The 24,472-nt window shown below is 39.5% G+C and overlaps 1 protein-coding gene across 2 annotated transcripts in view; it reads left to right on the top strand.

The window, feature by feature from the left end:
- The first annotated feature begins 14,432 nt into the window (after positions 1–14,432).
- Positions 14,433–24,472, top strand: part of LOC126484161 (sentrin-specific protease 1-like) — a 144,185-nt gene continuing 134,145 nt past the window's right edge. Inside the window, exons 1-2 of one of the 2 annotated variants that reach the window (XM_050107560.1) lie at positions 14,433–15,045; positions 15,151–15,275. In XM_050107560.1, the coding sequence (XP_049963517.1) occupies positions 15,217–15,275 (59 nt within the window). In that variant the 5' untranslated portion in view covers positions 14,433–15,045; positions 15,151–15,216. The remainder of the gene's footprint in view (positions 15,046–15,150; positions 15,276–24,472) is intronic. The other variant, XM_050107559.1, reaches the window with a different exon arrangement.

The following is a 24,472-nucleotide window of genomic DNA, read 5'->3' as shown; positions in this document are numbered from 1 at the left end:
AGTTGATTATTTATGTTTGATGTTAAATCTCTCCCAACGTCTACTTTGTTCTGGTTATCGCTGGTCGGAATTAAATGTTATTTGTCTTAGCTTTAAAATGGTCTTTTGTTAACCCTTAAGTTACGAGGTGACTTTTTTGTAATGCATACCATTAGGTGGATTCTCTGGAACTCCTATGTTTCAAACGAGATTTAAGGCAAAAATCATTTCAGATTTTTAATTTATGCTATATTACATTTATTTTTACAATTATTTAAGTGTTGTTTAAATGGTTCTAGTTTATTTTATTGCACTAAACAAAGCCTGCAGCATTTTAATATTTATCACACAAATTTTGTGTGGTTCTTTTAAATAGTACTCATAAATTAAGTGTCAGAGTACTGAATTTTTCATTCTGAAAAATTATACAGTCTCTATAGCAAATAAATTTCCAAATAAAACTAAATTCCAGGGTTTAAATTTGCACATAAAAGTTCCACCCAATAGGTACAAAAAGAAAATCTGTCAAATTGACATTCATTGCTGGGAACTACACTTTTCTTATCAGCAGTGAGAACACATTCGATTTTAACAGACACTTTAAGAATTCCATTGAAGAAACGGATAGATTAGCATCATAACTTTCCTGATGTTCTTGCTTTGAATGATCCTCTTTTTCGATAGCAGAGCTGTGATCACCGGCTAATGTAAAATCGTCGTCTTTTTTATTTATTTATTGATCTATATCACTGACACCTTCCTCCATGGACCAACGAACAATTTCATCAAGCTTAGTAAAGCTAAAAAGGACACATTCGTGGAAACACATTTTGAGCCATACGGTACTGTACTGAAGAAAACAGGTATGTAGTTCATGAGGTGCAGTCTAGGAGACTCCAACACCTATCAATAACGCTTGACAACAATAAACACAGAAGGCGATAACGCAACCAACAACAAAACATCGTCGGCTTGGCAATTTAAGGAGGGTAGGTGGTGTATAGAAGCACTCCACCACAACTGTCCTTGGAGAGCGAGTTTGAAAATTTTCGCACAGTCTGGGAAACCACACCTCGTGATTAAAGGGTCAATTTGAGTACCGGGTTGTACAGGGAGAATAGATTTGAGTTTTACAACTGGTCTGGTCTTGCTCAGTGAGTGCTCCAGTTTTGAGATCTTCTGCACAAGATTTGGTTGCAAGGACATCCGCAACTGACCTTTATAGTAAAGTCAGATAATTAACTGCTTCAGGTGTAAATAATTTATTGGTTGAAAATGACGACCAGTTCCAGGCAATTATAAGCCCATATTTAGGTGTACAAGGACCGTGAGGTGCCTAGTTGCAGCACACTATGAACACCAGACTGCAGGCAGGTGACAGTCATATGTGAAGCCAAGATACAGAATCATGTACCTCACTGTTTCTGTACTTATGAATAAAGGCCTGAAGACGTTGTTATTTTGGACCACTACAACTATTTTCAACTGAATCAGTTAACTATCTCACTCTAATTTAAAATTTTGATTATGTTAATATTGTGACTCATCATATGCTGTACTTTGCGTAATTCTATTTGGTTAAGTTTCTGTCATCAGTGTTATTTCTTGCAAGTTTCAGCCTAGCTTTCTTATATTTGTATTATTCATGTTCTTATTTGTGGTGTATAAATGATTTATTAGTAAATTATTTATTAGTATTGTGAAAAGTTATTCTAAATATACACTCCTGGAAATTGAAATAAGAACACCGTGAATTCATTGTCCCAGGAAGGGGAAACTTTATTGACACATTCCTGGGGTCAGATACATCACATGATCACACTGAAGACCCACAGGCACATAGACACAGGCAACAGAGCATGCACAATGTCGGCACTAGTACAGTGTATATCCACCTTTCGCAGCAATGCAGGCTGCTATTCTCCCATGGAGACGATCGTAGAGATGCTGGATGTAGTCCTGTGGAACGGCTTGCCATGCCATTTCCACCTGGCGCCTCAGTTGGACCAGCGTTCGTGCTGGACGTGCAGACCGCGTGAGACGACGCTTCATCCAGTCCCAAACATGCTCAATGGGGCACAGATCCGGAGATCTTGCTGGCCAGGGTAGTTGACTTACACCTTCTAGAGCACGTTGGATGGCACGAGATACATGTGGACGTGCATTGTCCTGTTGGAACAGCAAGTTCCCTTGCCGGTCTAGAATTGGTAGAACGATGGGTTCAATGACAGTTTGGATGTACCGTGCACTATTCAGTGTCCCCTCGACGATCACCAGTGGTGTACGGCCAGTGTAGGAGATCGCTCCCCACACCATGATGCCGGGTGTTGGCCCTGTGTGCCTCGGTCGTATGCAGTCCTGATTGTGGCGCTCACCTGCACGGCGCCAAACACGCATACGACCATCATTGGCACCAAGGCAGAAGCGACTCTCATCGCTGAAGACGACACGTCTCCATTCGTCCCTCCATTCACGCCTGTCGCGACACCACTGGAGGCGGGCTGCACGATGTTGGGGCGTGAGCGGAAGACGGCCTAACGGTGTGTGGGACCGTAGCCCAGCTTCATGGAGACGGTTGCGAATGGTCCTCGCCGATACCCCAGGAGCAACAGTGTCCCTAATTTGCTGGGAAGTGGCGGTGCGGTCCCCTACGGCACTGCGTAGGATCCTACGGTCTTGGCGTGCATCCGTGCGTCGCTGCGGTCCGGTCCCAGGTCGACGGGCACGTGCACCTTCTGCCGACCACTGGCGACAACATCGATGTACTGTGGAGACCTCACGCCCCACGTGTTGAGCAATTCGGCGGTACATCCACCCGGCCTCCCGCATGCCCACTATACGCCCTCGCTCAAAGTCCGTCAACTGCACATACGGTTCACGTCCACGCTGTCGCGGCATGCTACCAGTGTTAAAGACTGCGATGGAGCTCCGTATGCCACGGCAAACTGGCTGACACTGACGGCGGCGGTGCACAAATGCTGCGCAGCTAGCGCCATGCGACGGCCAACACCGCGGTTCCTGGTGTGTCCGCTGTGCCGTGCGTGTGATCATTGCTTGTACAGCCCTCTTGCAGTGTCCGGAGCAAGTATGGTGGGTCTGACACACCGGTGTCAATGTGTTCTTTTTTCCATTTCCAGGAGTGTATTTCTGGGGATGGGTAATGCAATGTGTAGTTTGTGGAACTTTGAAGAGCTGCCTACTTTTGTGATATGGTTACTGTGCATTTCTTAAATGCATTATATTTATATCTTTTAGAAGTCCCACTGACGGCGCTATTTGGCTTGGATCCTGCAAAACTGTACATGCAATACTTTGATCTGGCGCCAGGTATGAGTCGTGCCCAAATTCAGTTGACTGTAAAATGAAGCTAATTGGACACCTGCTGCATTTAGAATCGTATAAAAGTTATTCGCAGTGCACTGCAATATCGTATTTATCGGCCGACTCTGGGAAAGAGCCTTTCAATTAAAAAGTCTTCCTGTATGGGAATATACACAATGGAAGTAGGAGTACAAGTTGTAGACGCATGGTTGATGACATATGGAAGTCAGACACTGGTCATGAGTCGTGCTCAGATAGAGTAATGGTAAGGCAAACACTCGCCATAAACGGGAAATCTGGGCTCAAGTCCAGGGGCAGCATAAATTTTCTTTGCAGTCATTTCATTATGTGATTGATGGTTGTCCATATTTGCAACTGTGAATACATTTCATGTGTTTCATAACAGCTATAGTTGCCACAGTGCTTGTCTCTTCAGACATGCATGCATGTCAGAAGTAATATTGCATCGTACTTCTGAACAATATAGGCACTGCAGCATCGTTTTTGTCTGCCAAAACTGAGCAAGCGGCTTGCAATTAAAATGTCTGCCATGTACAGGAAGATACATAATGGATGTACAAGTGCAGGTTGTAGACGCATGCTTGACAACATATTCGTAACAGTAAATACATTTCGTGTATTTCATAACTGCTGTAATCGCCACAGAGCCTTATCTTTGGACAAGCATGCATGTCTGAAGGCATGTTGCATCATACTTCTGAACAATACAGGCACTTCGGTATCGTATTTAGAATTGTATTGTAAGCCTTGGGCAACTTTTTTTAGTTTGTTACTTATGAGCAAAGTGCTAGCTTATTTAATAAAACTGTTATTGAGTGAATTATGTTCATTTGATGGCCTAATCCTACCACTGCCCAAGCATCCAGCTCACTGGCCATTACAATACTAAGGCTTGAATCGCACAACTGTGTGCAAGGTGACACTAGGGAGTCGCTCTGGTGGAATGTGGAGCTGGCCTTACCAGTCAATGTCGGCAATGTCTCGTATACCTGGCCAGTATGTGGGCATGTTCAGAAAGTAAGTGTGCTGTGACCATAATGCGCTGTTGCTTTTTGTTTTTTGAGGGTTTGCAACAGTGATGGTAGCGGGAGTGAGGAGGGGGGAGGGGGAGGTGAGAATCGCAGGAACACTGTCGTACGTAAACTCACGTTGTGTTGTCCAGTTGCGTGAAAGATGTTGGTAATAAATCCCAGCAAGTACAAGCCATGTGCTGTTATCTGCTTCCTGCTCGTGGAAGAAATAACACCTATCGGTTTATAGTGAAGATTTTATGAACAGAACGACTGTGTTTAAGTGTTGTAGTGAGTTTAACGGAGGAAGAACAAACGATCGCGACGAACAGAGTGTGGAAGGCCTTACATATTGAATAACGAGTTGGTGTAAAAAATCGGGGAAACTTTGTGAAAACTGCCGATTGACAGTGGATGAATTTCTTGTGATGTTATCATGGCTCCCCAGAACTCTGTATATACCAGACACTTACAGAAGCGCCGGGATACCGGAAACTGTGCGTAAGTTACGTCCCAAAATATCTGACAGAGCAGCACAAGAAAAATCATGTCAATAGCATCCACAAGTTTCTTGAGCGACTTGAATTGGAAGGTGCGGGTTTCTGAGCGCCATTTTGACTGGAGACGAATCGTGGATGGCTTATTACATGCCTGAGAAAAAAAAGACAATCCTCACAGTAGTGTCGCACTAATTCTCCATCTGGAAAAAACTTCAAGACCACGATTTTGGCCAAAAAAATCATAACCTGTGTTTTTTGACCAAAAAGATATAATCTTGCTCGAATTTCAGCCTCATGGGAGATAATCAATGCAAACGATGTTGTGAGACCCTGAAAAATCTCAAAAGGACCATTCAAAATAGAAGGAGGGGTATGCTGACAAGAGGAGTGTTCTTGTTGCTGACAATGCTCGTCCTCATACAGCCTTATCCACCTAGGCGTTCTTGATCGCATTTGGTTGGGATGTTTTGAACTATCCCCAAATTACCCTGAATTGGTGTATCAGATTATCATCTTTTTACCTCCCTGAAAGTAAACATGAATGGAATTAAATTTTCAACTGATGAGCAGGTGGAGAAAGAGGTTTTGAAGTAGGGGAAGGAGCCAGCAGGAGAGTTCCTCAAGGAGGGCATAAAGAAGTTTGTGCCACATGCATTCAACGTGATGGCGATTATAAGGATAAATAGTCACCCTATGTATCAAAAATATCCTGTTTTTTTTCCAAACACACTTTTTCTAAGAAAATATAAAAATATAGTACACACCCTTTCTGAACATGCGTTTGAATCATGTTCTCACAGGATATGGATATATACACTATGGTTGAGAGAGGTATTGATGAGGTTACAGGCTGCACATCTGATGCTGGGTATAGGTAAGTGTAATTTTGCACTGGAGGAAGCAGATTACTCAGGACGCATGATTAACAAGGATAGTGTGATAAAAGATCCAAGGCTGTGCAGACACCATGAGACTTTCCAGTGTCCCAGATAGGGAAAGGACTACAATCGTCTTTGGGGCTCTTGAGCTACTATAGGAAATGCGTGAGATTACTCGCTGATGTAGCGTGATCACTTGCACCATTGTTGAAAACAGGTGCAAAATTTGCATGGACAGAGAAATGCCAGGGCGAATTCGAAGAGCTGAAGAGAATTTTGATGTCGAGTCCAGTTTTAATTATCCTGAATATCAAGAAGGCATTTGTATTATCATGCAATTCATCTAATCATGCTTTATGGTCCATCCTAGGTCAGGACGTTAATGGTGAGGAAAACCCTGTACTTTTTGTGTTGATACAACTTAATACAGCTAGTGAGTCAGGTCCTTCTGAAATGGCAGGCAGCACAGAATGCTGCTCTGTGCAGCTACAACCTGTATAAAACCACAGTTCAGCACATCTGACGATCTGTTGTGTAAGGTAACTAGATTAGCGGTGTAGGTGTTGGTACTGGCTAAGTTGAAGGGAGAAGTTCTGAGAGAGTCCTATGATAATAGGCTGTCTGGTAATGGAGGATGCAGAGCAAAGTATCGAAGGGTGGCTGTGAGATATCGGTGGAAGGTAAGAAAGGAAGACGCAGACTAGTATGTAAGGAATTGTGTACAGTGTGTGTAGACTTAACTCATAAACGATTTCTATTATAGAGACTATCAGAAGCTATGCTGAAATTACAAGCAGGTTCGGGCATGCAAGCGATGGTCAGCAGGTGGATACTTAGGTTTGGGCTACTGAAAATAATGATTATGGATCAAGGAACAAAATTTATCTCAGGCTTGTTAAAGGAATTATGTCATTTGTTGGATGGGAAAAAATTAAGAACTAGTCTGCTCTGCACATAGTCAGGTCGTACGACAGAACGGTGCATCGAATGATCAAAAGGATGTCAAGTTACTACTTGAACTCACACCATATGACTGGGATTCATTTCCTTCTTGTTGTTGTGGGTGCATGCAATTCAAAGGTCCACACCAGCACAGAGTTGTCTCAATTTGAAGTGATGTACGGAAGATAAATGCCTCTGTCGTTTGCCATCATTAAAATGAAAAGAGGCAAAGATGGAGAGTCGGTCCATGAGTTCGTGACAACATTGACAGAGATATGGAAGCAGATGCAGAAGGCAAATACACTAGAAAAAGAGGAGGAAGTTTATTGTATTATAGGGTAGGGCAAAGGGCGATGTTATCAAGCCCTCACTCTCTGAGGGGTATGGAAAAGAGATTTGTCACGAGGTACTAAGGACCCCAGTAAGTAGTAGAGATTATGCCACCAATCAACATTACGCTGCAGTTGCAGATGACATCGACAATAGTGCATACTGGACGCCAGCGTTAATACAGAGGTACTCTCGCATCGATCCCAGGAGTAGTGAGAGTGGGGCCAGAGAAAGAGACAAGAAAGGAAGAATCGGAAGAGTGTGCAAGAAAGTACAGATGAAGCTGTTTGAGAAGAACCACTTGCATTAAGATCAGGGTAGTAACTGTGGTATTTTTTATTGTGTTTGTTGGTGATTATTTACGGTATTGTATGCGAGTATAGAACTGTAATATGTGAAGCAGGAACGAATATGTTTCGTGTTAGAACAAGAGTTTCTTTAGTTTTATTTTTATGTCAAGTGATGACTAGTGACAACAGGTTCCTGAGGGGGGATGGAGAATGATTGTAGTTAACAGTGGTGGTCAGTTATCATGTGCTAATGTGCTACAGCTCACTGGAATAGCACTAAAATTATTATATTTCTCTTCGAACGCGAGCCGAAAATCGCACTAAAATTACAGCTTTTGTCTTCGAATGCAAGACACAAATCGCACTAAAATTAAGCAATTTCTCTTCATATGAACAAGAATTCATTGACATCATCATCAATTCTTTTAAGAATGAAAAATGTGAGATACAGTTCTCTACTGGCAAGTATAGAATCGCTTTATATTTCACAGAATACAGAATTGCAGTTGAGTGCAGTGAAAACAGTCATAACAATCAAAATAAAACAGGAGAAATGGAAAGGCAAAACTTTATAGAAGAGCAGCTGAAGTGTAAAATTATTCGTTTTAATCCTGATAAGGAACAATATAATATTTATGATGTCATTAACAGAATACATACGAATATTTTAAAACGAGTAAAGACGACAAAACAGTTTCAGGAAATCTGTGGGACATTAGTAAAGCATCACTAACTAAATATTTGCAAAAATCAACAAAATTTATCAATGAATTTAGAAATATTTCTAATAAAAATTGTGTTTATTAGATAGAGTCAGACATAGGCCTCATCACCAACAAGCTTACATTTAAATGCAAGCAAGCATTTGTGATTACCGATGAAAAGAATAATCCAGGGTTTAAAGCAAAGGAAGTGATTAAACTTAAAAAAATAGACAAAGACTTCAGAGGTTTTGATGATGAAGGTACTATCACATTAGAAACGTTAAACCCTTCCAATTTGTAGATATTGAAAGGAAACGAAAAACAACTATTTTCATCAACAAAGGTCTCTATTCTTAATTTTAAAATCACAAGAGGGAAAAGCTAACATTCCAAAAAATCGATTACACACGAAGTTTTACCATCAATTCGTAAACATGGAGAATATAAGATTAAAAATCAAGTAAGTCACTTGAAAAATATAAACAGAATGAAGGATGCACATACAGAAAACTTAAATAGAATAGTTGATAATGCTTTAGTAATAGTACAAGAAAGAAAAGAGAAATAGATGCTTTATTACCTCATATTATTCATCAAAAATTTTTTAAATTATTTGATGAAAACTTTTCGTACAATTGTTATGTCACTAGAGTGCAGCAAAAAAGTTTAAAAAGACAACTATATAGAAAATCGAAAATAGACATTGAAATTGTGAAGAAATGTTAGAACTTAATTATAATTCTAATTCAGTAAATTAATATCAAAGAATGAAAGAAACTTTAAGAACTGTTTGCTGGCACAATTATTTCATTATTTTAAATGTTTGCACAAAAGAACACTTGAATAATGATTCAATTAATCTTCATCCTACAAATTTTTAATAATGCATTGATGCATTCAAGGACAGACCCATGTAATTTCATGTAAACTCTACATCATGAAAGTGACAGAAACACAGTTATGTGCACTTATCTATTTATTTACTGTAAATAACTTCAGATCTAAATAGCTGGTGTAAATTAATTTTATTAAATGTAGTTATTATTCCTAAATAATATTTCAAAGATACAGCGACAGTCAGTCTGTGGCTGATTATGATCGATTGTAATTCAAAAACTATACAATTTTAATAGTTAGTATTCTGCCATTTATTCATTTGCAATTTCCTACATGTGTCCCTGAGATTAGTTGCCGATTATCATGGAAAGTTTTGCAAACTTGAATGCAAGCATGGAACTTTAAATGATCTGGCCACAGTCTCCAAGCAATGATGCTGTTTCACCTGTGAATAACAGATGTTGGCCCCACAAGCTGATGATGGTATTAAACAATGTAATCGTTTCTCAACTTCATAGCATTTTTCTAAATCTCAATTTGGCAGCTAAAAAAGACGCATCCAACATAAATAACGGGCGTCTACCTCAGTTAATTTTAACTGTCTTCTTTCCAGTGATTAATTTCAATTTCTATTTGAAGCCAAATTAACACACATTTCAGTAGTCTAGCATGAGCAGATGTGTATATTTCTACAAAATGGACAAGAAGAATGATTTGCTTGGCATTTATTAATATATTCTTTATGAAATTTGGAAAACACTTTTGTTTTTAAAATATGATATTTTGATCAATTAAACATAAAGAACATTCGTTACCTTCAGACTGATCCAGTATTTCATGAGGTTCTATTACTCTTGTATGAACGATTTGGATAAATTTTGATATCTCACAACTTTTTCACAGTTAATTTTATCTTTATATTTGGTTATAAAATCTTCAGACAATACTTGGATACTTGATATATTATCCCAATTTACGTTTTCCTGAATTTCCCTGATAAAAACTTCAGACAAATCCTGAGACATATTCTCCCAATTCATTCTATTTCGAAATTCTCTCATAAAATTTTCAATCAGTGTTTGTCTGCCTGATATTTGACTCCAATCTATTGTGTGCTGAAATTCTTTGATAAAATCTTCAGAAAGTTTTTGATTACATAATACACTAACCCAATCGATTTTCACTTGGAATTCTCTTATAAAATCCTCAGATAATATCGATCATATGAGACACATGAACAATTTAATGTGTCCTGAAATTCTCATACAAAATTTCCAGAAGTAATATATTTGTATGATATACTATCCCAATTTACTTTAACCTGAAGTTCTCTTATAAGATCTTCAGATAATCTTTCTTTCCTTGATAAATATATATAATAAAATTCAGATTTTAATATAATCATCAAATTTAGTTTTGTATGTTTCAGTTTCTTAAATACAAGACATATAATTACTCAAAATTTAATTTTTTACACATAACAGAATCATTTGAATAAGTTGTTGTTCTTTAGCTTTTAGTACATTCACCTCGCTTTTATTGTTATCCTTACTTTTATTATTGCTGTTGTCAATATTGTTTTTGTTATTGATGATGTTGTTAATGAGAACAATAAGTGATGCTTTCTAAGTTTAGAATAATCTCTTATTTATATTTGTTTTGCACTAGCTTTTAATATCCTTACATTTAAGTTCTCCCTTTATAAGATTTGTTTTTATAGGAAAAATGTAGAACCGTCAATTTTCAGTAAGGAGATATTTGAAGAGAAAAAGGAATTTCATGTTTTCTCAAGTATGGTATTACAGAGGGGCTTCACTCTTTCTGAAAATATTAAATGAATAAATGAATGATTACTAAATTAATTCAAGCACTTGGTTTAAGGATACTTGGGTTCCCTTATTTGAACAAAAATGTATTGATTACTAATCATATTTTATGTTTTATTCATGATGGTATTTCAGCCTCGAGAATCCTGGAGACTGGAAAACTGTGGAAAATAAAGGGACATTTACTGGATTCAAAAATTGAAACCTAGAACAGGATTTATTTATGAAGATTGTCAGAGGCCAATAATTTGTCCCCTTACAATGATATATTTTCAAAAATTTTCATTGACTATAATCAAAACTTTCTTTAAATGTATAATAATTTGAAATTAGTTTTAAAACAAATATATCCAAATGGTCACAAATTACTTGATTAAAATTTAGTATTCGTTATATATTATAGTATAGTATAAATCACTCTTTCAGGAATATTTCTTCCACATGAATCAAACACATATTTTTTATCTTTATTCTTATGATAACAGATCGATGTGAGTAAGCATGATCAGATGTATCTAAATTAACTACTCCAGATTCACATTCTCTAGGATTATTAGGTAATTCATCAAGCATAAAAATATCACAAAGGTATTTGATTTTTAATTGTTTAGTACATTTTTCTGTATCAAAATTACTTGGATACATATTCATTATTTTTGAGAAATTTTTTATTTCAGCTCCAGATTTCTTCTCCATTGCTGAATTATGTCTGCTTTTTTTCCAATTTTTATCGCCTTCTTTCTTGTCCCTTACTGCATTTGCAATACCAGCTGCTCCACTGGTTAGAGAACCAGTAATTGCCAGATATCGTAATGTTACCAATAATAAAAGCAGAAATCCTCCTTCACGTTTTGTTAGTCCTGAACTTTCTTTCTTTTTTGCCAGGTATTTGACAATTTTTTTCACAACAGTTGTACCTATGGTGATGAGCAAATTACCTCAGTTTCTTTGTCACTTTTTCTTCTTTGTACATTACTTATAAATTATCAATACTATTCAATTGTTCATTACTGTGTGTAATTATAATAGATTTTGGTTTATTTTTAGCACTGGGTAAGAAAGTATTATCAGTGCTGAAGTTATTCATTTACATAGACAAAATTTTCACAAGGATTAATATTTTTATAGTCCAACCATTATCATCTAGATATAAGCCCATACTCATTTACTTTTACCATACATTATTCCTCTAACCTCTGTTGCAGCTAATTTTTCTCCAATTGATGCATGAGAAGATTTTTTTGCAACTAAATTAAGTCGTTTATATTCTTCCTGTCTTTTCTCTAAATCTTTTTATCTCTATGTTCAGTATCATCTAGTGAATTTATTCTTTGATCTCCTGTAGCTAATCTTTCATCTAATTTTGTGCTTGGGTCACAAAATGTATAACCAGGTAGATGAATTTCAAAAGGTTATTTATTAATTAATGTGTCAACTCATCCTTTTTCATAATTTTCGCTTTGCCAGAATGTGTATGATGGGTTATTCAAAAATCTAATCAATATGGAATTCCTTTTGGATTGCTGATAATATAATCACTAAAGTTATTTCCTAGCATTTGTGTTATTCCCACTTTTTCATTACATTAATTTTTATTTCCAGCTAATTCTTCTCCATGAATAACTACTAATCTATCGATTAAATCTCTAACATCATTCATTCAAATATATTAACTTTTATTTCTATAATTTTTTCTTAAATCTTCACCTTTTTTGCATCTGAAACATCTGAACTTGCAAGTGGTTGCCTTAATTTTGGAAAATAATCTCCACCAATTGCTTTCATCAAAGTTATGTGTTTTCTACATTTATTTGATCTTATTTTACTTGGATTATTATCAGAATATAATATTCCTAAACTGAATAGTATATCTGTATAATTTGATAAATCGACAGCATCAAATTTTTCGCCCAGAACATCTATACTTATCTTTGTTTTAGGTAACAGATTCATTCATCCATCTGTATCTGCATATTCTATACCACCAACAGGTATCTGCCGCCAAGTTTACATGTAAATTACCAACATATTTAAACATACCAACAGTTTTCAATCCAATTCTTTATCTTCACCATGGTTAATATACTGTAAAGTTCTTTCACTTATATTTGTTTTCTACTTTCACATTCAGCTTGAGCTATCTTTTTCCTATCTTTACTCTCTTATTCATACTTCTTCTTGTATTCATATTTCTTCTTGTATTTCTGGTTCATTTATTGTTTAGTAATGCAAAGCAGAATGCTAATCAGACCATTTGTACTTTGGACTTACATATCCTGGTACATCTCAGATCCTTGTAAATGTCTGTGATGGTATGGAACCATTTGTTTTCCAATCTTTCTATTTGCTTCAATAGCTCCAGTACAGTATCACCTAAACTTTCGATTCCTTCTTTAACTTTTTCAATTGCATTAATAACAGGTTGATCTACTTTTTAATATATTTCATATTCTGTTCTTGGTTGTTTTTTTCCAGACTTGAATCCTTCTTACAATACTTTAATTTCTTTTCTATTTGGATTAGCTTTGTATCAACCTCTGTGTCAAATTTCGAAAACATATACTAAGGATAAAAAACATTAATGAAATTTATTTTTATATATGGATTTATAAAAATTAGTAAGATAATGCTTTCTGATTTTACTCTTATCAAAAAAAAAATCACCACCACATGTATCTGGCCCACATTTAGCTTCTTCACTAGCCCAAGGACAATTATTATAATGCTGCCCATTTTTTTCGTATTCTATTACATAGTCAAGAGATTCTTTAAATTCTTTTTTATGTTCAAGTAAAATACGCTCAGCATATTTTTCTAATAGATATGCAATATCGCTTTTTAAAGTGCTCATTTAAAAAGGAAATCTTTTATATGATATATTTATTTCCTTTCATTATTTTTCCTAGTCATATTCGGTGTACAAAATCCAACCTGATCATTCCAAATTTTATTACACATGTATTTAAAACCATCAAATTTTAAATAATCACCAACAATCACCTGATCAATGTGATTTAAATTTGCATCTGCTTGTCTAAAAATATTTTAAAAATTTAGATTATTCTTTACTAACTTTTGGTATTTTTGAATATGTCTGAGCTAAATAACAATAATCTATTCATTTATGTCTTCCTCTGTTAAAATATTCTCCAACTACATCTTGATTTTCAAGAATGAAATCGTTGAATACTAAAAGTGAATTATCTTGCCATTAACCTAGTGCCATAGTTTCATCATTAGTTTCAACAAACATAGTTACCGTCTTATTATTTTTATCTTCCACATTTTGCAGATTTTTTTTACAAATTCTGAACCTTGCAGGAGAAATAACAGGTGTTCGTTTGGGAACCCAGCGTTGTTTACAGACGATGCCCCACTCTCCTTCGTCTGATTACATTTATTATGTTCCAATGAAAAGCTGTTTTTCAGAGTCTGGATTTTTTCAGCATCACTCACTGATACTTTATATTTCTTGTCCAGCTTTTCAATAATCAGTATCTTCTTGTTGCGATATTAATATTCGGAAGTATTGACTTCCCACAGGCATGATGCCGTATGAAAATCTTCTGTCAGTCGCAACACTTCATTCCTCCGTTGGCCACATCTTCATAAGTGATGTTTAACAATAAGTGAAATAATAACAACGTAAAACCTACGCAGCGTTTCCCTCGGTGCAAAGAGAGCAGCTGGAGGGTACGTCGACAAACATGTCCAAGTGCGAAATGTCACGCAACAGTGTCTGAGAATTGTCTTATGTCATTCATTTCAAACGGGAGCCAAAGGTTCTGTGATTTTGTTGGAAAAGCGTATCTATAGACAATAATTGTCTCTCAACTCTCTCCATACAAAATCGCTCTATCGTCTGTAAACACTGGCTAGATACACGAAAGAATTTGTATACTATACTAGTGTGTTCAAGGCCTTAGCGTCCTCCAATGAGTTAGCGTCCTCTGGTTGGAAATTGCATAGAGACTGAATTTAACAAAGCAGAATTTGAAAAGCTATTATATAGAATCCAGGCGCCATTTTTTGCTGCGATAATTAATTTTATTTAAACATATTGCTGCTTTTTTAAAATGATAAATACGCAGAGATAATAAAGGCGCCCTTAGGTGGCGCACAAATGTACATCTGTGCTCCGAGATGAAGCATGTTTGAAAGTATGAAAATGGCGAGATGTTATGTTTATAATGAACCTTGTATGTTTAATATTTGAGTTTTGTGTAAACGCCTGTTAATTGGTATTGTGAAACCTGGAATATACCTGTTTCATTTTGGGCATGTTCTTCTTAAACTGTGAGAACCTGACCAAGTTCAAGACGGCGTCATAATGTTCGATGCTTTTAGAAGGGCATTTCTCTATTTCTTTGATAGAGGAGAGGAGCTAGTAAACAGAGCGACGAAAAGGTGAGTTATAACTTTGCATCATTTTCACTTTAACAGGTATATTTATATGGTGGACGTCAGTCGTATCTCGTCACGATTTTAGTGTAATGTCGCATTTGTTTGCAGACCAGTACGGGGAAGGCAACAACGCGGAGATATTTTGATCTCATTTACCTATTTTTGTTCACATATATGATGTCTCGGAAGGTTTCATTAACAGAAGCGTTGAAGTTTTGGAAAACACCTCTTAGGTATGAACCCATAGGCTACTAGTTTGAGGATCGGGAGACATTACTTTTTCGATGTATTTTAATGGTTCCGTAAGGAGTGTTATCCATATTTTATCCATTGTCGATGGTGCTGATTGCCTTGAGAATAAAGTACTGTTATTTGTTGCATTGCTGTCTTCACCATAATTCCATTGGTATTCCACCAACAAAAACATGGTTGAAATTGTTCTATTGTGTATGACTCCAATGTAAGTGACAGTGTTGAACGTTGTTCTGTATTGTTTCAGTTGAACTTTTATATCTGTGGCCTTTAGTTAACAAACAACATAAATACAAACTGTTGCCCTTTTTAATAGTAATTGGTGGTCTACCACTATTCAAAACCACAATGAAGGTCTAATGATTTGTAGAGAAGTTGTCCTGTCTCATTTACTTTGAACTGTTGTAAGTATCACTGTAAAAAAATACATGCATAATATTCTTAGTTGGAGAAAAAATTATGTGTGGGTTTTAGTATAACTGATGAATATTGACAGTTTGCAAAATTTATGTGAAATCTACCAGTTTGTGCTCACTGTCTCAACACTGTTTTGTGACAGATACTTTCGTTTGATAACAATATCTTTTGTGTATTAGTATTAGGAATACGTAGGCAGAGGCTTCCCCGTCAGTAGCTGAGTAGAGGGTCGATAAACTTTTGTGTTCATTGTTCAGTTTTTTGTACTCGCATTCAAAGAATGCTACTGAAACTTACCCATATTGGGATGCAATTTAGTTCCACGATGGCTTCCTTGTAGTGTAAAACATTGATGCCCCATCATATTTTGATGAGGTAATGGTAGTAGACCCTCTCTGAACTCTTGGCTATGGCGACAGTGATCTGTAATATAGCTTGCAGTCTAAGGTAGGTTAGGTGATTTGTGAGCTGGGAAAGCCAATGAATGTGAGTGCAAAATAAAGGTTGTGGTAACTGGTTATCTGTAGCATAGCCTGATGTGTATATTCACTCCATATTTAATCAACTTTTGGGTGTAGTAACTAAAACTGCAAGGCTAATTCCGGAAACATGTATTATTGAACGATCTTGGTGCGTATAATGTACATTTATCATACATAATATACGAAAAACAGAAGTAGGGTCCAATATGTTAATTTTCTCTGTATTTGATTCATAAATATTGAAAATTCGCATATGATTTGTAGTGGGACATAAAATTTTCGATTCATTAGTCTACTTCATATGTGAATATTGTTGGAGGTGCATCTTGGAGATTGCATATGATATGGTTAATGCTGCTTTTCATGTTGTATATCAACAATTTAACAAAAACCTCTAGGTGTACATTTGTACAGTGTACTTACTAGGTTAGGTTCTTCGAAGAGCGAACTGCAAATCTGCAGCCACCTTTGCCCGTCAGTGCATTGATGAGGTTCTGGGAGATGTGTCTGACCCAATTGCCAATGCTGCTGGAATTGTTGCTCCCCTCTCTACAGGTGCCCCTCCGCCACTAGCCAGTGCCATGGTTGATAAACATGGAACAGCCACTTAGGATCGTAGGAGGGTACTGCAACATCTCGAGCGACATCCTTCTGAGACAACCCTCCTCAGTTTTAAGAGGCTTTGCACTAAGGCTTGCTATCTAATTAAACACATTAAGAAGGTACGGTGGAGCCCCTCCACATGCACACCAACTTGCTGACCATCTCAACAGATCTACTATCACCCTGTATTTGTTAGTTACTAATAGAGGACTTCATTGGATGTGGGGCTGTGATTTTATCCATCCTTCTTGATAGGATTATCCACTAACACAGTTGCATTGAGTGGGTAGATGGTGAACGAAAAATGAACAAAGGATAGCGGTTTCAAGGGTAGAGGGGGATAAAATGCGAAGGCAAGTGCCAAGAGGAAAAAACCTCTGCGATAGTCCGGACTGCTTAGTAAGAGCAGTAGTGGATTTCTTTCTGCCCATATCAGATCATGCAAGGGTAGGTTTCGTTTGTAGTTTGTGGGTATCATGCAAGCAGATACTGTGTCATAGCCACCAGCTCATCATAAAGTGGTCAGTCCGATTCTGTACTGCAGCACAGTGTTTTGCTGCGAGAGCTGTGTGAGCCCCCTGCTGCATCGGTGGTGACTGGATGTGGGGGAAGGCCCAGATCATTCATTGTTATCTCGTAGACATGCGATGTAGCCAAGTGCCCGGAGCTGTACAGTCACATAATGGCAGGGTTCTTCTTCGGTATGTCTGCTGCTCTGCGTTACTCCACCGGCTGCTTCGTGAGGGAGTAGCGGCAGGTGCCATCTCTTCTTCTGTGGTGTATGCACAGAGGTTGTGTGTGAGCTGCACATTTAATTGCTGCAGCTGGTGGAAGGCCTCCTCCTCCTCCGTAGACAAGGCAGCCTTTAGAGCTGCTCTCTACACTTTTGTGGTGACTGTGAAGGCCACTGTCGCTTTCTATGCTGCGGCCGTCAGCATGACCTTGTGGCACCTGCTGTGTCAGCACCAATGGCTGGTCCGCCACACCAGTCTCACTAGCGCAGTATTCCGACCGCCTGTGGGCAGTGGTAGCTGCCTTCTCGCCTCTCAGTTCCATTGTCATATGGTGGCGCTTATGGCACCGATGTCACTTCTTCTTCATTTGCAGCTTGTCTTCAACACAGCCCTCACCAGCGAAGGCCAGACAGCTATGCCAGTTCTCCACATGTGGCCCACTGCAGTGAGTACAAGTTGGGGCCTCGTCTCATTTCTGTTGCAGGTGCGAGTGACGTGCATGCCAGTGCACTTGACGCCCTGCAGTAAGTTGTCGTAGTATTTGTCCACATGCCCCTCAGCTTGGCACCTAAAGCACTGGGGCTCATCATCCATGATAAGGGGGAGAGCTTTGGCAGTCACAGGAAAGCCGAAGAGCTTCCTTAGTCCGAAGAAGTCACCACCATCTTCTGCAGTTTGCACTATGATGATCATCTTATTCTGCCAGTTGTGCAGCTTTACAGTTGTGCCCCAGAATCTGGCAAGTAACAGCTCCTCTTCAACTGTCTCTTGGCGCATATCCAAGGCAGTCCCCTGAGGAGAGCCTGGGATAGCTTCTCACGCTGTTTTGGCATCGTCATTTTCTTCACAGTAGGTGGATCAATGATGTAGGTGGCTAACCCGCCCATGAGTGCACGGAGGTTGACCGTGCTCTTTGCCTGCAGCTACATGATGTCGCCTGAGTCGATAGAGTCTACATGAACTTTGTCTGTGCTGCAGTTAGCCATAACATCACACAGCTCTGTCCACAACCCTCTGCTGCACTGAACATGAAGAGAGGGGACAACCGCATGAGGCTCTCATGCTTCTGTTCCGCATATATTGTGGGTTGTTCTGTCAGAAGCTTCTTCTCACACCCAAACCTCCAGATGTCAAGACACTCAGATTGGTACCAAACATTGTGAGTGGTGACTATGAAGATCGCTGGTAGGCGAACTGGTAGAGTGTTAAATAGTTGTATTGAAGTTCCTGAGTTCAAAACCCACTGATGGCGATTTTTTTTTTTTATGTGTAAAATTGTGATATCAGAGAAAAATTTTCTGACGTATAGAACGACATTTTAGAGTTTGTAGCAATGTTCTTTTGGCCATCTGCTTTTGCCGTTGGTTGAAAGCAGCAAACCCATAGAGTACATTTGTATAGATAGGTGTGGTGTTATCTATGCAAATGTACACTATAGGTTTGCTACTTTCAACTAATGGAGTGAAAGCAGACTGTGAAAAGGAAATTGCTACAAACTCCGAAATGTCGTTTTACGTGCCACAAAAATGTTCTCCCATACTACAGTTTCACACGTAAACTGTTAAAAAAGTTGACATCAGGGGTTTCGATCTGTGAACCTTTAGAATGACAATCTGACGCTCTAACAGCTCATCTACTGGATATCTTCCCATTCATAACTTACAGATAGGCTTTCCTTACACTCCGTAGTTCTGGTGTTACTTTCAGTTACCATTTACAAATGTTCTTTCGACAACAGCACACAGCAGAAACTAAATTGGTGTTTTGGTTGATACTCTGTCTACACACAAAATTTGGTATCAATCTGACATCTAGAGGTTTGGGTGTCAGCATCTACTTTCTTCTTCTGGCTGTTTCTACGCATGCTGTGGCATGAGAACATGACAGTTTTGCTGTGTTGCAATAACGACACATGACAATTCACTTTTTGTCATGCCACAGCTTGAGCACAGCATCACAGCTCATCTTCTGGCCAAGCTCGGATATTGCACAGTAACAGTGATGTGCACACTTCCCGTGCTTGAGCACAACCTTCTCTTGAGCGCAACCATGTGAGCCTTTGCCTTCGTGGTGGTATTTGTGCCAGTGCATCGGTTCTTGCTCAACATCTTGCAGTCCACTTTGTGGCAGCACCAGCATCCTGTTCGTGCATGCCAACCTTTCAGATGCATAAACGACTAGAAGTAGAAGACATACAGCTCAATATTCTTTACCCCACCCTCCCTAAATCATGCAGACTTATGTAATGAACCTGTCACTGGTTGGGGTCCGCATCAGGCTCTTGATTCATCACTCGATGTGACCTCATGCCCTGATTCGACACATAAACAGATCATCCAACATCTGAATGTTAGTCAAAGATTTCGTCTACTCAAAGAGTTCATCTACTCCGGGTCTTCAGCCATATTTCCTAGAAAATATTTTCCCTTTGCAATGGCAAGGTAGTATCATTGTTCCACTTTTTAAACTTGACAAAAACTGTACATCCATTTACAGCCACCACACACTAGCTTCACCAACATACTCTGGAAACTGCATGAAAGGATGGTAGCCCAATGATTATACTGGATCCTTGAATTGCAGGGCCTTTTGATCACCCATCAGTGTGTGTTTTGGGAGGGACGATCCACAACTGGTCATGTGATTAGCTTGGAACAGGAAGTAGATGGCTTTTTCTAAACACCAGCACCTCATTGCAGTCATTTTTGATGTACATAAGTCAGACAACACTTCTTGGCGCCATCACATTACTTATTCTCCATGACTGGGGCTTTCAAGGCTTCTTAGTGACTTCGTCAGTTTTTATTCCGCTGGTTATTTTGGGTTTGCATTGGTACATCACTCAACTCCCCATAGGTCCACGAGAGTGGTGTTCTGCAAGGCTCTGCGCTGTGGGTGTTATGCTCTTCATTGCCATCAGTGGGCCATTGACTTCCATCAAATTGTTGGTCACCACTGCACTGTTTCTCAGTGACTTTTATGTTTGATATAGCTCCCAATCTGTAACCAGAGCTGGATGCCAGCACCAAGGCACCATCTGTAAGGCCATCTGTAAAGCCTCGCTTGGATCCTTTTGCATGGCTTCCAAGCTTAGTGCTGTCTTCTTTCTTGCCCGTTCCTCTTTGACTAGACTATGGTTTTCAGATTTATGGCTGAGTAACACAACCTACTTTAAAATTATTGGATCCAGTCCGTCACCGTGAAGTAAGATTGGCCACTGGCACCTTCTGGACAAGATCCAGTACATCATCATGAAGTGACACTGGCCACTGAGGCCTTCTGGACAAGTCATAGGCAGTCTCCTTGCTGAAGTGGGGATTTTCCCTCTTCAATTCCAACAAAGTCTAGCTCACTTTAGCATTCTCGATTCAACAGTTTCCTGATAATCAAGCTTACCGTTCTTTTTGTGTATGAGGGGCATGACCAATTACCACTTGCCCTCAGGTGGGATCATCAGAATGTGCTTCTTGTGTTTATTTTCCTGCACTCCAGGCCACAAATTAGCACTGACTTATTTCAAGGACCTGAAGTTTGTTGCCCACATGACCTTTTGGTATCGGCTTCTTTCAGTTCTTCAGGAGTAGCAGGTTACTATTATCATGTACATTGGTGGCTCTAAAATCATGGACAGGCCAGGATATGCCTTTATATTTCTTGTGCCCAGGAACAACTTTCGTTGCCATTAATGTACAGTGTTTCTGTGGTGGAGTTGATAACCCTTAACAGAGTCCTACATTTTATGAAACAGATGTCTCTCAATTACATGTTAATTTGTGGTGAATCAATGAGCAGCCTCCAGGCTATTGACTTGTGTTACTCTTGTCGCTCTTTGATGCTCCTGACTTTCTGTCTGATCTTTGGTGTACTGCCTGCTCAATTGTCTCTCTCTGGGTCCCAAGTCACATAGATATCCCAAGGAATGAACTAGCTTACTTTTGGCTAGAGAAGCAATTATTTGCTGAACATTCACTTTGATGATCCGAAGCATAGTTTTGTAGTTGCAAATAAGACCTCTCCTCACGTGGAAATGGAGCATTGTCTGGTGGGCTATTGCCCCTCAAGTAAACACCACACTGTCAAGGAGACTGCTGCTGTGTTGTGCCCTAGCTTCTGTTCATCCCAGGAGGAATACGACTTTGTGTCCACATTGATAATAACAGATTAACCTTAGTTTTATTTTATGCAACAGACTTCCTGCACATTATGGTTGCATAGCTTTGTACATAATAGATCACATCCTAGTGGAGTGCTCCTTTCTTCTGGCTGTCCATATTAGGCATGCTCTTCCAGATTCTTCACCTGTAATATTGATAGACAACTCACAGTCAGTTGGAAATACACTGAAGAGCCAAAGAAAGTGGTACACCTGCTTAATATCGTTCAGAGCCCCTGGGAGTGTGCAGAAGTGCTGCAGTACTACGTGGCACGGATTTTACTAATGTCTGAAGTAGTGCTGGAGGGAATTGGCAGCATGAATCCTGCAGGGCTGCCCATAAATCTGTAAGAGTGCGAGGGGGTGGAGATCTCTTCTGAACAGCATGTTGTAAGGCTTCCCAGATATGCTCAATAATGTTCATGTCTGGGGAGTTTTGTGGGCAGCGGAAGTGTTAAAACTCAGAACAGTGTTCCTGGAGCCATTCTGTAGCAATTGTGGACGTGTGGGATGTCGCATTGTCCTTCTGGAATTGCCCAAGTCCTTCGGAATGCACAATGGACATGAATGGATGCAGGTGATCAGACAGGATGCTTATGTACATGTCACCTGTCAGAGTCATGTCTAGATGCATCAGGGGTCCCATATCACTCCAACTGCCCGTGCCCCACAGAGCCTCCACCATCTTGAACAGTCCACTGCGGACATACGGGGTCCATGGATTCATGAGGTTGTCCCCATACCCATACACGTCCATCCGCTCGCTACAATTTGAAATGAGACTTGTCCGACCAGGAAACATGTTTCTAATCATCAACAGTCCAATGTCAGTGTTGACGGGCCCAGGCGAGGCATAAAGCTTTGTGTTGTGCAGTCGTCAAGGGTACACAAGTGGGTCTTTGGCTCCGAAAACCCATATCGATGATGTTTCATTGAATGGTTCACACGGTGGCATTTGTTGATGGCCCAACATTGAAATCTGCAGCAATTTGTGGAAGAGTTGCTCTTCTGTCATGTTGAACGATTCTCTTCAGTCTTCATTAGTCCCACTCGTGCCGGATATTTTTCTGGCCACAGTGAAGCTGGAGATTTCCTGATACTCATGGTACACTTGTGAAATGGTCGTATGATAAAATCATTTCTCAGCGGATTTTTCCTGGTTCGATACATATAGAATGAAGGGACTGATGATCTCGCAGTGTGGACTCTTTTAACTCCAACAACCAACCAACCGTTTTTGTGGTAGGAGGATCCACTCCCCCATAACAGAGGCCCAGGACTGGAGCCGTGCGCAGTTCGCACAGTGTCTATGCTCAGAACTCTGACTTGACCCAATATTGCCTCCTGTCAGGGGTGTTTGTACATGCTCCATGGTTGTACCATGTTGTTGGATTTGTCTCAACCTTTCCTTTTGACTGAAAGACTCTGTTGGCCCCACAGAGTTTTGATGCCTGCTGCTGGCCATCATCGATGCATTTCTGGTTTCGGAAGTTCTGTACATTGATGGTACTGTGGTCCATGGATGAACCAGTTTTGCCTCCACACGTGCAAGTTGCAGTGAACTACACTCCCCACCAAACAGATGCAGTGTATCCACTGCAGAATTGGTGGTCTTAATGATCAGTCTTGCACTGACGAGCATTCTTAATCATCCATGTGTCCCTGAATAGTCTTCAGGCTATCAACCAGTGCTGTGCTAAATACCCATTGGTTCTACATCTACATTTATACTCCGCAAGCCATCCAGTGGTGTGTGACGGAGGGCACTTTGCGTGCCACTGTCGTTACCTCCCTTTCCTGTTCCACTCGTGTATGGTTCGTGGGAAGAACGACTGTTGGAAAGCCTCCATGCGCACTCGAATCTCTCTTATTTTACATTCGCGATCTCCTCGGGAGGTATAAGTAGGGGGAAGCAATATATTCGATACCTCATCCAGAAATGCACCCTCTCGAAACCCGGACAGCAAGCTACACCATGATGCAGAGCGCCTCTCTTGAAGAGTCTGCCACTTGAGTTTGCTAAACATCTCCACAACACTATCACGCTTACCAAATAACCCTGTGACGAAACGCGCCGCTCTTCTTTGAACCTTCTCTCTCTCTGTCAACCCGACCTGGTACGGATCCCACACTGATGAGCAATACTCAAGAATAGGTTGAACGAGTGTTTTGTAAGCCACCTCCTTTGTTGATGGACTACATTTTCTAAGGACTGTCCCAATGAATCTCAACCTGGCACCCGCCTTACCAACAATTAGTTTTATATGATCATTCCACTTCAAATTGTTCCGCAAGCATACTCCCAGATATTTTACAGAAGTAACTGCTACGTGTTTGTTCCGCTATCATATAATCGTACAATAAAGGACCCTTCTTTCTATGTATTCGCAGTACATTACATTTGTCTGTGTTAAGGGTCAGTTGTTACTCCCTGCACCAAGTGCCTATCCGCTGCAGATCTTCCTTCATTTCGCTGCAATTTTCTAATGTTGCAACTTCTCTGTATACTACAGCATCATCCCCACTTCACCGCTACCTCGGAGATGCTGTGTTCCATCGCTTGTGTGCCGACTATAATACCAAATTCAGACTCACGTAAATCTTGATAAACTGCCAGTAACTGATCTAACAACTGTGCCAGACACTTTTTGTCTTCTATAGGCTTTGATCACTTCGGGCCCATATTCTGCCTGTTTACATGTCTCAGCATTTGAATATGCATGCCTATACCAGTTTCTTTGGCACTTTCTCCGTCAAAGTGGTATTTATTCCCAGAAATAACATTTTAC

This window comes from Schistocerca serialis, chromosome 6 (assembly GCF_023864345.2).
Source record: "Schistocerca serialis cubense isolate TAMUIC-IGC-003099 chromosome 6, iqSchSeri2.2, whole genome shotgun sequence".
Taxonomy (NCBI): domain Eukaryota; kingdom Metazoa; phylum Arthropoda; class Insecta; order Orthoptera; family Acrididae; genus Schistocerca; species Schistocerca serialis.
The sequence above is the reverse complement of the archived record's forward strand: the minus strand, read 5'-3'. Positions and strand labels throughout refer to the sequence as shown.